This window comes from Scardinius erythrophthalmus (genome assembly GCF_964197995.2).
Source record: "Scardinius erythrophthalmus genome assembly, chromosome: 17".
Taxonomy (NCBI): domain Eukaryota; kingdom Metazoa; phylum Chordata; class Actinopteri; order Cypriniformes; family Leuciscidae; genus Scardinius; species Scardinius erythrophthalmus.
This window is the reverse complement of record NC_138237.1, coordinates 28,245,242-28,258,850: the sequence shown is the minus strand read 5'-3', so window position 1 is coordinate 28,258,850 and position 13,609 is coordinate 28,245,242. Positions and strand designations below refer to the sequence as shown.

General features: G+C 35.6%; 2 protein-coding genes across 3 annotated transcripts in view; both read left to right on the top strand.

The window, feature by feature from the left end:
- wwc1 (WW and C2 domain containing 1) overlaps nucleotides 1-1,679 on the top strand; it is a 42,738-nt gene extending 41,059 nt beyond the window's left edge. The window contains exon 22 of the mRNA XM_081391711.1: nucleotides 496-1,679. Coding sequence (XP_081247837.1) covers nucleotides 496-562 — 67 coding nt within the window. The 3' untranslated portion in view covers nucleotides 563-1,679. The remainder of the gene's footprint in view (nucleotides 1-495) is intronic.
- Nucleotides 1,680-5,542: 3,863 nt separating this feature from the next.
- cnot8 (CCR4-NOT transcription complex, subunit 8) lies at nucleotides 5,543-13,374 on the top strand. Of its 2 annotated transcripts, none has more exons than XM_081391709.1 (7): nucleotides 5,543-5,674; nucleotides 6,372-6,565; nucleotides 7,359-7,552; nucleotides 8,321-8,482; nucleotides 12,166-12,310; nucleotides 12,383-12,493; nucleotides 12,578-13,374. In XM_081391709.1, the coding sequence occupies exons 2-7, from the start codon at nucleotides 6,449-6,451 to the stop codon at nucleotides 12,704-12,706; spliced, it is 858 nt and encodes a 285-aa protein (XP_081247835.1). In that variant the 5' UTR covers nucleotides 5,543-5,674; nucleotides 6,372-6,448; the 3' UTR covers nucleotides 12,707-13,374. The 2 variants fall into 2 exon arrangements, with proteins under 2 accessions (XP_081247835.1, XP_081247836.1); XM_081391710.1 differs by having other exon boundaries at nucleotides 5,668-5,838.
- The last annotated feature ends 235 nt before the right edge of the window (nucleotides 13,375-13,609 follow it).

Here is a 13,609-nt window from a genome sequence, read left to right as displayed (position 1 = left end):
ATTCCAATAGTCTGAAGTTGCTAATGAACGATTTTTACAGACTGTGATGAAGGGTTAGTTCACCCAAATACGAAAAAGCTGTCATTAGTTACTCACCCTCATGTCGTTCCAAACCTGTAACACTCTCGTTCATCTTCAAAACACAAATTAAAATCTGAGAGATTTCTGTCTCATAGCATTGACAGATCAACTACCATTTTGACGCTTCAAAATGTTCACAAAGAGATTATTCGATAAATTCGATTATTTATGATTTACTTCACCAACTTCATTGCAATGCATTACGGAAATGCCTTCCATTTGAAGGATATATGCAATGCTGGCTTACAATTTGCCAAAATTAGGTGTCTTGGAACACATTTGGAGCGCATCTTTAAAATGCTTTCATAGGCATTTGGAACGGAGCTAATGGTCAAGTAATAACTCTTCTATTGTTTTATATCTGACACTGTCCTGTTTCAAGCTTTGCTTATTGTCTGCTGTAACCTCTCTTAGAGAAAAGATGGCCTTCTTCACCAGAGCGAAGATAAACGTTCCTGACCTACCAGCCGACGACGTGTAGAAGATATTCTTCTCGACTGCTTTTGTTTCCATGGAGACAAAACTGACATCTGGCAGTATTATGAATAATGAAGAATGGTGTGACAGGAATATGTATGTTGGGTAGGAAAAATGTCATTTTAAAACACTGGGTTGTAACTCTCAAAACTGAAATTGTATAGATCCGTGTTTTTTTTTTTTAATAGATAGATTTATTTTTTAAAATTTCACCATGTTCTGTTACTAATAAGAGTATGTCAGTATCTGTTCTAGGTATTTGAGTGGTCTTTCAAAAACAACAGTGCGTCTTTGAAACGAGTGTGAAACATGCTGCTCTGCTATTGGGCAGGACTGCTTACTGTAACTCTTGAAGATGTGAATACAGATACTTACGGTACTACTTCTGTTCATAGCACAAGGGTTCAGGACTCAAACTTTATGACAAAATGAATGGGCATAAATCCTGCTATTCCAGTCACGTCCCTTTAGAAACAAGCACATTTGTCCACATTTATGTTCGACAGTCTCAAGATTTTTGCAATTGTGTAAATGGTTACAGATGTTAGGAAGCATGAAACTAAAGCATGACGAGTTAACTAGACCGGTTACTAGACTAAATCGATTGCTAACAGCTCTGTGTTCGTTTTGTTAATTGCACATGCAAACAAAGACACGTTTAGTGCAAATGTTCGTAAAATGATGTAGAAACTGCACTTAGTTCCACAGACTCTCAGGTAGAATATCAGATAGTTCACGCACTTTAATAGAAAAAGGCATTGATATAGAGAATAAAGCAAATAAGCACATTGTGTGAACGCAAAGATCATACTATCCCATTGAAGTGAAACCCTGTTTCCCAGCTCTTGTTACATCTTTAGAAACTTTCAAGCGAATTTTTCGGTTTTATCAATTTCCCATGTTAGTTACTACAGTTGCCTGTTGTAATAGTATATCATTTCTACTGGTGCGGACCTCTTCTAATCTAAAAATACCCCTCGCGTCTTTCAACACGTTAGCTTTGTGTGTGACTAATAAGCTTCAAAACAAAAGCGGTAGCATCATTTCATTTATGTCAAACCCTGATATATTTTTATTGAGACACCAAATATATTTTTATTGACACACTATAAACAAAGCAGAAAAAAAAAAGGAATTATATTTTGCATAAGATTTACATAACCATTCAAATTTAACCAAAACCATTAAAATGACTTACAATCTAGTATTAATTTGTTGACAGTTAACTGTATTTTCCCCCAAATTCTTATGACTGTAATGTGAAGGAAAAATAATGTAATTTATTATATATATATATATATATATATACATACTGTATATCTTCTTTTTTTGCATTACAGTACACTAGATTTGTGGAGAATTGCCATGAAAATTCAGTCAAAATCCAAAAATACAATTATTTTATTGCTGCATACCAGTAAAGAGCCTGAAGTGTATTGAATCTCACAAAAATGTTTCATATTTCACACCATAAATGATAGAAAAAAATAAGGAATTATATTTTGCATAAGATTTACCTAAAACCATTCAAATTACTTGCAGTGTGAGATCAATTTGACGACAGTTAATTGCATTTTCCCCCAAATTCTTATGACTGTAATGTAAATGAAAAGAACAAAATTTATTTTATTTTTATATATAATTATATTAAAAATAATCTTTTTTTTTACTCTTATATGATGAGAACTATTATATATATATATATATATATATATATATATATATATATATATATATATATATATATATATGTAATTTCTTTTCTTTTTTTGCATTACAGTACATTAGATTTGGGGAGAATTGTCATGAAAATGCCAAAATAAAATTACAAATTTCTGTCATCTCATATTTTATTTATTTATTTTTATTTATTATTATTATTATTATCTCCAAAAATATGACCTGGACAATTTTCGTGAGATTCGCACGTTTATGAAGAAAACGATTGAAATCTGGAACCGTATCTTTACCGAGGCAAAGAAACTGGAACGCATCTAGGGCACTGAAAGCTGTGAAGGCACACAGTAGATATTTCCCAGCTTTCCCTGTAAACACTTAATAATGTATCGCACGCCACTGCACAGTTTGTGTGTAACATTTACTCACATGGAGGGAGTCTCTGGTGATTTTGCGTTATGTAAATGAGCTATTTGCTCATCTAATATTGATTTTCACTAAACTCTTCATCTACAGTATCATGATAATATGTGACTGTAAATATTACTGCCATGTCATAAAAATCCCTTTTCAACGTAACGATAGCTTTGCATCACAGGCCAAGATGTTAGTCTGAATGAATGTAGCACTTTAAAAACGAAAAGCCCCAATTCATGTGACCCCTTATTTGATACTGATTTACAGTATTTTTACATAATTCTGTCTCAATTTAACCAATTATGGATGGCATTACCAGCCCAATTCCATTGATTTTGCTCACATTTAAAATGTTACGTGAAATCAATCTTACAGTTGTGCTTTTGACATTTCCCTCCTGAAACTCCTCATGTAGATCTTCCTGTGCTTCATTATGCCTTTGTTTCTCAAGGAAACATTGAATGTACTGTCATTTGCTCAACCCCAGATCATCAACTAATAATGTCGTTTGAATTGTAGCAGCATTCATAACACGTATAGGCTTTGATATGCGGCGAAATGATACCACAATGTCCGAAACTAGTGTGGAATCTGTTACGGATGATCCAGAAGCCTCCTTCATCTGCAATGCTCATGCGCATGTGGCCTAGTCTCTTGCTCCACCTAGCGGCGTACAGACAGAACTGAACTTGTATTTACTTGTAGCACTCGTTCTGAAACCGTAATTTCCTCTCCATGGTAATTTCACCTAAAATTGGTTTAGGAAATGGAGTTCCCATATTTATTTTGACACCAGACAAACCCAACTGAAGTGCTGCCCCAAAAGCTTTTAGCCACATTTTCAGTTCAAGTAGAAGCATCATATAGCTTTCACCTTCAAGCCATTGTACTCGGTTGTTTTGTCTTGTGCAGCGCGTTTTCTCGTAGATCCTGTAGTTAAACCTAGTTTATTAGAGTACAACCATTCCTTTGTCTTTGTTTCAGCTCTTTTAATGTTATTATTTTGACCCATTTAAGACAGTACACTGCCAAACATATACATCCCAGCACAGTTTAATACGCTGCTGCGTGATGTATATTTCTCACATTGGCATTTTTAATCAAGGTACTTTTTTATCATTATTTTTACCAGAGTTTTTCAGATTTACAGTTTTTACCAATTTATGGTTATTTGAATGTGAGGGAAACAGTATATCCCCTTTAAATGTGTACTGTTTACCTGGAAACACTACAGCTGAGCTGATTCTGAGAGTAGTCGAACAAGAGAAATTGTCTTATGTTTTCACTGGTCGTACAGTATGCTTACCGTTCACAGTATGTGTTGGAGAGAGAATCGTCTTGATTGATTAGGTGCTCTTCGACTATCAAATCTGAGGTTCATAAGGACATAATATTTGGCTTTTTTATTTGGACACTTGGTCCAGTCATGCCTAAATCATGTAATACTTGCTTAAAATAATCAAAAGAAAAAGAAAAAAAAAAACGCTGTCAGTATGCTGGTAGTCATGAATGATTCATTTGTTTATTGTACACAGTAGGACTTTTATTCTGAAAACTCCAGTGCATTTAATTTTTTTTTTTCTTGTATTAATGATGAAAAAAAACCTGATCTGATCACAGCGATGGTTGGAGAAGTACAGCTTGTATTTATTGCACTTTTGTGATTTGGGTGTGCTGTCTTTCTTTTTCTTGTGAGACTTTTGAAAGCTGTGAATTTTATCATCGACACTGTACTGTCAACCAGAATTGTAAATATATCACCAGCACAAGAGTATGTTTTGTAGTTTCACAACAAATATAAAATGTTCCTTTCTTCTAATCTTTATAATGTTTTGTGTGTTTTTGTGTTCTTCTTACTCTCACATTCCTAAAAGATTTATCTGTATTGAGATCGAGGCCAATCAGTTTTCTTCTCATTCCAACTATTATGTGCAGTTACTAACAATAAAATATCAGAAAGAAGACTACATATGGGGCATTTTCAGCAAATGATTCAATTTATGCTATAAAAACACAGAACACAAATGACACTGAGTCTCAAGAATGGCCTATATATATATATATATATATATATATAACTATTATGTTTATATATATATATATATATATATATATATATATATATATATATATATATATGAAGAGTTAAGATGCAAAAGCCTCTAAGTGCCATCTGAAATTTTCTTCTAGAATGACCATTTTTATCAAGCTTGTATATTTAAGTTCAATAATTTCACTTGAATGACAATTAATAGGTCATTTTCATAGCCATTTAAGTGAAATTGCTGAACTTAAATATACAAGCTTGATAAAAATGATCATTCAAGAAGAAAATTTCAGATGGCACTTAGACGCTTTTGCATCTGAACTCTTCATATATATATACACATAATAGTTGGTCCAACTTGCTCATAGATGAACGACAAACACTCACACAACATCTTGCATTATATTCAGGTTCAAAGTTTAATTTAAAGGGACAGTTCACACAAAAATGAAACATCTCATAATTTACTCCAAACCTGTATGACTTTCTTCTGTTGAACACAAAAGAAGATATTAAAGAATGTTGGTAACCAGACAAATACCAAAGTCAATGCCATGAAATGTCTGGTTACCATAATTCTTTAAAGTATATTTTGTGGTCAACAGAAGAAAGAAACTCATACAGGTTTGAAACAACTTGAGCGCGAGTAATTGATCGAATTTTCGTTTTTGGGTGAACTGTCGCTTTAAAACATGTAAATGTAACGAATACAATATATTACTATGAAAAAAATCTAAACTTTATATCTATCGTGCGTGTGTGTATTTAGGATATACAAAATATTTAATATAAATCATTTTGTGGCTGTGTTTTTTTTTTTTCACTGCCAACGACTGAAAGGCTATGGTTTTGGCGGGTATTTTCCCACAATCCCGCTGGACCGGAAGCAGCGCGCTGTGTGTTTAGAGTCGCTGCTACTGCTAGCTGCACAGCGGCTTCTACATCTACGCTGAAGAACACTTAACAACCTGCCAGGTAAATAGTAGTCTGAAACGTTGTGTTACTCCGTATGATATTTGTTTAGTAGCGTCTCATACTCTGGCTGGAAGGGAAATGTTGTTTGTCAGCGTGTTTGGCGGCAGCAGACTAACAGAAGCTAGCGTTTTAAGCTAATATCAAACCCTTGCACCAAATTCATGGTTATTTCTTTTTTTAAACTTCTTTAATGAACAAATAAGATGTATAGTCAAATTATTTTTTAATTTTTTTTGCTATTAGATACTAGCCCGTGAATGGTTAGGGTTATCTAGATTAGACTTAAAACGTTAATGTTAGTGAACATTTAATTAATATATTGTTATATGGTTATTTTAGTATTTTCACGCCTATGAGCGTTACATTTTGAATAAATGATAACCGAGTTTGCTAGTTGTTTGTTTGGGTCTGGAAACGTAGTGCATGTTAATATTCATTAATACATTTCATTTAATATTCACTTAACTAACTTCAGTTTTATGTCAACTATGAAAGTCAATTAACTATACATTCCCTGATAAGATTCAAATTGAAGATTCTAGTTGCTAGAGTAGTCATTTGATTGAGTTAACAAACACTTATTAATATTCATCAGTCTTTCATTAATATTCATGTACTGTTCTTAAATATTTCCTTGCTCATGAGTGATGAATCATCATAATTAATGCCATGATAACTCACTTGCTCTTCCTGGCAGAGTTTCTTTTGCGTGTGTGAGCTTCAGGATCGCTGGGATACTCGATCAGTTCCTCGGCCTTCATCACCATCATCATCATGCCAGCCGCACTTGCAGATACCAGTCAAATTATCTGTGAGGTCTGGGCCAGCAATGTGGAGGAGGAGATGAGGAAGATCCGACAGATAATTCAAAACTACAACTACATCGCCATGGTGTGTGTGTGTGCGCCTGTGTTGCTATTCCATCTACTAATGATGTGGGAAAATGTCCTATAATAACTTTAAAATGATAATTGAGACTATGTTACCGGTCAAACAGCACATTTTTGTTAATATACACTACTATTTAACAGCTTGGGGTTGGTAAGATTCTTGGTTTCTTCTGCTCACCAATGTTACATTTATTTATCAATCAAAAATATATTAAAAACAGTAATATTGTAAGATATTATTACAATTTAAAATAACTATTTAAATGTAATTTATTCCTGTGATGCAAAGCTGAATTTTCAGTGTCACATGATCCTTCAGAAATCATTCTAATATGCTGATTTGATGCTCAATTATTATTATTGGTGCTCAATCATTAATAATGGTTCTTATTTTCAGATTTGAAAACCGTTTGTTGCTTAATATTTTTGTGGAAACATGATACTTTTTTTTTTTTTTCAGGATTTTTTGATGAAGAAAAAGTTCAAAAGAACAGCATGTATTTGCAATAGAAATCTTTTGTAACATTATAAATGCTTTTACTGTCACGTTTGATTAATTTAATGCATCCTTGATAAATCGCATTTTCTTTACAAAAAAAAAAAAAAAGTATCCCAAACTTCTGAATAGTAGTGCATCAAAGTTTCAACAAAAAAATATAGCAGCAAAACCGGAAATGTTTTTTGAGCATCAACTCAGCATATTAGAATGATTTCTGAAGGATCATGTGACACTGAAGACTGGAGTAATGATGCTGAAAATTCAGCTTTACCATATTTGTGCTTTGGATCCTCAGGACACAGAGTTTCCTGGTGTTGTGGTTCGTCCCATTGGAGAGTTTCGCAGTACTGTTGACTATCAGTACCAGCTCCTGAGGTGCAACGTGGACCTTTTAAAAATCATCCAGCTGGGTTTGACGTTTATGAATGAAGATGGAGACTACCCGCCTGGAACCACAACATGGCAGTTCAACTTCAAGTTCAATCTGACGTAGGTGTCCAGCATTACTTGCTTAACCCTTCTCATCTCTTATGTTGATCTGTGTCAAAGGCCTTGTTTACACCTGGTATTAAGATGCAATCAAATCACAAGTGGACGACGCTAATTCTGGTGTAAACGGGGTCTAAAACTTTGAGCTTTTCCACTTTCGACCACTTCCAGAGGGAGTCGAAAACAAATTCGACCGGATTGCTTTCATAGTGTAAACGCTCATGTGGTCGAATGTGTTCAAACAGCCGCAAAAGACGACCTCTCTGCATATTGACCTAATGCATAAACATTATGGGAAGCGCGCTAGCCAGACGGGATTTAAACTTTGTCGGATGGAGACCCAACCTTGGTTTGAAGACGAAAAACTTACCAAGCTCAATGTTCTCTCACCATTCCTGATTTCTAACTCACACTCACTGCGTTCTGTGTGGTCTTGCGGCTGTCAGAGCAGAAATGAAAGCTGCTGCTCTCATGTTTTTCCGTCGTCTTCTGTTGTGTTCACATATAAATTGTGCAAGCTTATTTGATCAAAAGATCTGAAAAAACACATTTCCCACTTCCCAAATCAGGACAGAAGTGGTTGAAAGTGGACAAAATAGACAGATTAACACACCAGGTGTGAACAGGAACGTGTCTCCCTCATCTGGTTGTGATCAGAACGACAAAAACGCATCTTAATACCAGGTGTAAACAAGGCCAGAGTGTTTTACAGATTTAGCTTGTGCCAGCATTGGTAATGTTGGTGTTGTTTGGCCCTGTGTTTTGCAGAGAGGACATGTACTCCCAGGACTCCATAGATCTCCTCCAGAACTCTGGGCTGCAGTTTAAGAAGCACGAGGAGGAGGGCATCGACACACTCTACTTCGCAGAGCTCCTGATGACGTCAGGCCTGGTGCTGTGTGAAAATGTCAAGTGGCTCTCCTTTCACAGGTAATAGAAAAATCTTCAATCTCTGCCGGACTCCAATCTATTGATTTATTAAATGTTTATACATATGACAATTATTATTTCTTAACAAAAATGCTTCACTGCTTTTTTGGGTCAAATTTGAGGAGCAAAAAAGTCCATTGTCAACACTGTAGCTATCGTGCTAAAGCACACATTCTATCAATTGCATTTCTGGCGCCGCCGTCCCAACATACTGTCCAATAGGGCTGTCACTTTGCGTTCGAAAATCGATTGCACAATCGATCGGACTAACCAACACAAGTTTCGAAAACAAAAATAGGGAATCAATTTTAACAGCTTTTTATCTCGGAGCGCGTCCAGCTCGTCACGATACGCCCGCAGCGAACGCGCGTCACACAGCAACTGTAGGCTCTGACAAACACACATAACAGCACATTAAACTTCTGCATAATGCGTCTCTTTTTACAACAAACATGTGAATTCTGCCGGTATTCAGACAGTCTCATGCATACAGATACAGATTCGGACTATGGGCTACTATTGCCTACGTAGGTGAAATTTGTTTGACATTTCTAATCGTAAACACAGCCATGTTGAAGACTGAGGTAATGTTTTTCATTGATGTTATGGCAGTCCACTCTGCTTATTGTTTTTCGAGTATGTTGCACTCCTGTTTGTCATTGTGCACCAAACTTCACGCCAATAAATCATCAGAAATATTGCTGACTTGTGCGCATCTCAAGCACCCTCTTTACGTTCGTCCTAATGCCTGTTAGTTGTCCGTGGATTTGCCCATATTTGGCATTGAAAATGGAAACGTCTTTAGACATGGAAAATCGATTTTACAGTCGATTCAATGAACACTTATGTCTCAAAAATCAAACAAAAGTGACAGCCCTACTGTCCAACATTCACATCACATGTTTAGCAACACACGTGACATTGAAGTTCTTTCCCATCACAAAAGCTAAAGGGGTAATAAACTGTTTTTTTTTTTTTTTTTTTTTTTTGTTCTCTGGGGTCCACTCAGGGCTGCAACAACTAATCGATAAAATTGATTGTTATAGGTAATGAAAATAATCGTCAACGAATTTGATTATCGATTAGTCGCGTCAAACAGACGGAGCGCAATAATTCTGAATAAAATAAAAAATGTTCTAAAATGATTTTTTGGGTTAGAAATTAAGTGTAGGTTTAAAATTCTGCATGTAACACAAGTAATCATATTTATGAGAGCAGTAACAGCAAAAACACCTTTTTTCGAATAGCACATTAATGTAATATAACTATGTTCAGACGAGTGAATGTGTGCGTTCTTCATGCCTCAAAGAAGTTAACATTGTGTTTTTGTTTATTGTAAATTTTCATTTAGTCACTTTAATATCTGCTTGAAAACAGTAAGCAATGTTGTTTTTAGGTTTGGAATGCAATGTTTATATTTTAACCTTTTTTTTTTTAATGTCAGCATAGCTTATATAGGAACATTTTCGCCACTGGCATCATTTTATATTACACATTGTTTGGAGGACAGCATTGGGCAGGATGTGGAATAATATTGTTTAAATAATGGATTAAAATGAATTTTAATGTGTAATAATCGTTTTATGTTTTCATCCGATTAATCTGGAAAATAATCGACAGATTAGCCGATTATCAAAATAATCGTTAGTTGCAGCCCTACTCCACTTGTGTTCTCAAGATTTTTAGGTAAAAAAAAACATCCTAATTTAGAATAAACTATTTTCTATCCTGATTTTGAGACATTCAAGACTTGAAAGTAAACACCCACTGCTATGATTGGGTAACAGTTTTGCATATTAGAAATAATTTGCAAGGTCCCCGCCATTACACATGTTTGATGTTGAAAAAAAGATCTTGTTACATTGTTGAAACATTTGCCAACAGTGTAAAACATTTATGCATTTTACATAAGCTTTATAAGTCTTGGTTGTGGCAAATGTAAGTACTGAGTTACCTTACCACAGTTATAATTTAAAAATAATGACTTGCGGTGTTTTGTGTAACTATGAGTGAATGTGCCATTGTTAATACTGTCGTTCTTTAAGGCTATTCATAGTTCATCCTATTTGATAAAGTGAAAAACATATAGCCTACATTGTCATTTAAAAGTATTTTAGTGTTTTAAATAAAATTAAACTTGTCTTACTGATGACAAAACAGATGATGTCGCTCACTGAAGCTTTTATTCAGGATTTCAGTGAATGGCTAGGGTTAGGGAACGCTGCTTTTGTGACGGTTTTGATCTAAGTGCTTTCTTCCGATAATCCAACGCATTAACCTCATAAATGCTGAAGCAAAAATAAATGTTTGAGGGAATTTGCCGCATATAAGCGCGAGACCTGCGGGAATTATTACAATTATTTCAAATTAAAATTGAGTCGTTTTCTGAGCAATAAACTAACCGAGGAAGTTTTGAGTTCTAAAACTTACAGGACATTGTTTTAGCACAATGACAATAACTCTTTCTTCGTACGTTGTTCTGACATAAGCTGAACAGCCGTAGCGCGTGCACACTAAAAGCCTGTGACGGGAGCGCGAGTTGTGTCTTATTGCGCTTAAACTGTCAAATACACACAAGGTTTTAATAAACAGTTGTTTATGTCTTCAGTGAATGTAAGCGGGTTGGATGCGTATCAGTTTATTAGATCTGCGCATTTGGTCTTAAAGTGACCAACACCAATGACAGATGGCAGCAGGTTAGATTGCACTCAAAGGACGAAAGATGAATGAATTAATAATTCATAATATTTATGTAAAAACTTTAAGGTAAATTATTTAAAAATGTTTTTGATATTAAGATGAGCACACTTGTCGTAGGAGAGTCAGTGAGATCAGAAGACTGACGAAAAATAATACGAACCAGGTCAATATTGCATTGCTGAGAGAAAAAAACACATAAGTCACATCGGTGTACAACACTTTTTTTTATTACATACAGAAATAATGTAAAATACCAGTAAATAAAACAAACATGTATTTTACTTTCCCTCACACCAAAACAAATTTAATGGTATTCAGAACAGAAATGGTGTTTTTAATATAAGTTTATGATGAATGTCACACTAAGTCTAAATTAATTAATTTGAAAATGTGCTATAAAATAAATTGCTCATTCAGCAAATCCAAATGTGTGCGCTTTGATCAAATTTTGCACACATGACATTAATTTCAGATGATTAAAAAAACATGACTTATGTTTTGGAAAATACAGTGTGTTGAATGGCACATCTAGGGACAGATTTACTAACAGCTTTCCAGCGCAAACCCTCTTTTGGCGTGAAACTACTGTCTTGATACTAAAGACACATAAAGGGGTGAATAGGGTTATTTTTGCAGCTGACCATATTGCATATGTGTTTATAAGAGTTTCCCTTTCAGACGCAACATTTATGGCATGAGAGTATTTAAATGAATCACGCAAGGTGATTTACGATAGTCAATTTACTGGTATTTGCGCCATTATTTAAGCATGTCTTTAACCAGACGCTAATTTGCGCTGCTCTTGCGTCGGCCATTATGGAAATGATCCGGCTGCGTGTGTGTTCTTTAATTTGCTCATCAGCAGATCAGTAGACATCTGTGCTTTCTGGGGATTTCGCTCTCACGCTAATTTGCCCTGTTTAGTTAATCTGGTCCCTAGTGACATCTAAAGGTTTTTTATGTGTTCTCTCTGTCCTCATTAGCGGCTATGATTTTGGATACCTGGTGAAGCTCCTCACAGACACCCGGCTGCCAGAAGAGGAGCACGAGTTCTTTCAGATCTTAAACCTTTTCTTCCCGGCCATTTACGACGTCAAATATCTTATGAAGAGCTGCAAAAACCTTAAGGTGCGTCAAGCGCTGTAACCCGTGTTGTGATTGTCATTGTTCAAGATGATCAGTGAGTTTTGCTCCGTTTAGGGTGGACTTCAGGAGGTTGCGGACCAGCTGGAGCTAAAAAGGATCGGCAGGCAGCATCAGGCCGGCTCAGACTCGCTGCTCACTGGAATGGCTTTCTTCCGCATGAAAGAGGTTCATATTTTCTAAACGAGACCATAGCTGATGCTGGGAGTCTTAGCCGATCATTAATTCTGCTGTGGTGTTTCATTTCCTCAGCTGTTTTTTGAAGACAACATCGACGATGCCAAGTACTGTGGGCGACTCTATGGCCTGGGATCCGGTTCCACTCAAAGTCAGAACGGAATCTCCAATTCCTCGCAGGAGGAAGCCAACAACAAGCACTGACTAAAATCAAGTGGATGACGCACTTGTTTTAATCCCAGCATTGTTCTTTACAAAGATGATTTCAAATGATTCATGCATTCTAAAGGGACATTGGGACATGCAAACAAGCTAATCTCCGATTCTGTTCTGCTCTGTAGTCCATCACACCACGACGTTCCAGGACTCTTGTGCTCCTGTTCTTCCCATCGGCTGCTTTTTTGAAAATTTTATCTTTTGTTTTACAGTATTAAAAACACCATCGTTTTAAGCATGGGACCAGCGCTTGTGTATCTTACTGCTTACGAGACTCCAGGCATTTTAATATGCTCAGTCCTTTTTAGAAATGTTTTGATATCTTCTGGAAAGGCTCGAGATTGAATCATCACTGAGATAAGAGGAAATGCCTTCTCAACGTTGGAACACGTGACTTTGGGGTTGTGTTTTTAAATAAGCCAGCATGTATGTATATTAAAATGGAAACTTTCAAAAGAAATTGCTATCTTTAAGCATTTTTCCTGTAATAAATACATTTTAGATTGAGGTTTGGGGCATCTTTGAGAACGCGAGTCCACTGGTCCTATGTAACCGTTTTAAATTTGTTCGTCATGCGATCTCGACTGTTTGTGGTACGTGTTTTTATTGTATCTGTTGTTCGAGGCAGTTGTGTATTAAAATGTTTTCTATCGCCACAGTGGTGTCATGTCCAATTACAAGGCATGTGTACTGAAAACTGACACTTTGTTTACAGCCTTTAAAGGAATAATTCACCCAAAAAATTTATTTCTTGATTTAAGATTTCTCACCTCAGCTGAAGAGAAATTAAGGTTTTAGATGAAAACATTGGAGGATTTTTTTCTCCATTTAACGCCAGTGAATGGTGCTCAACGTAGACCGTTTTTGACGGTCCAAAATCCATATTTCGAC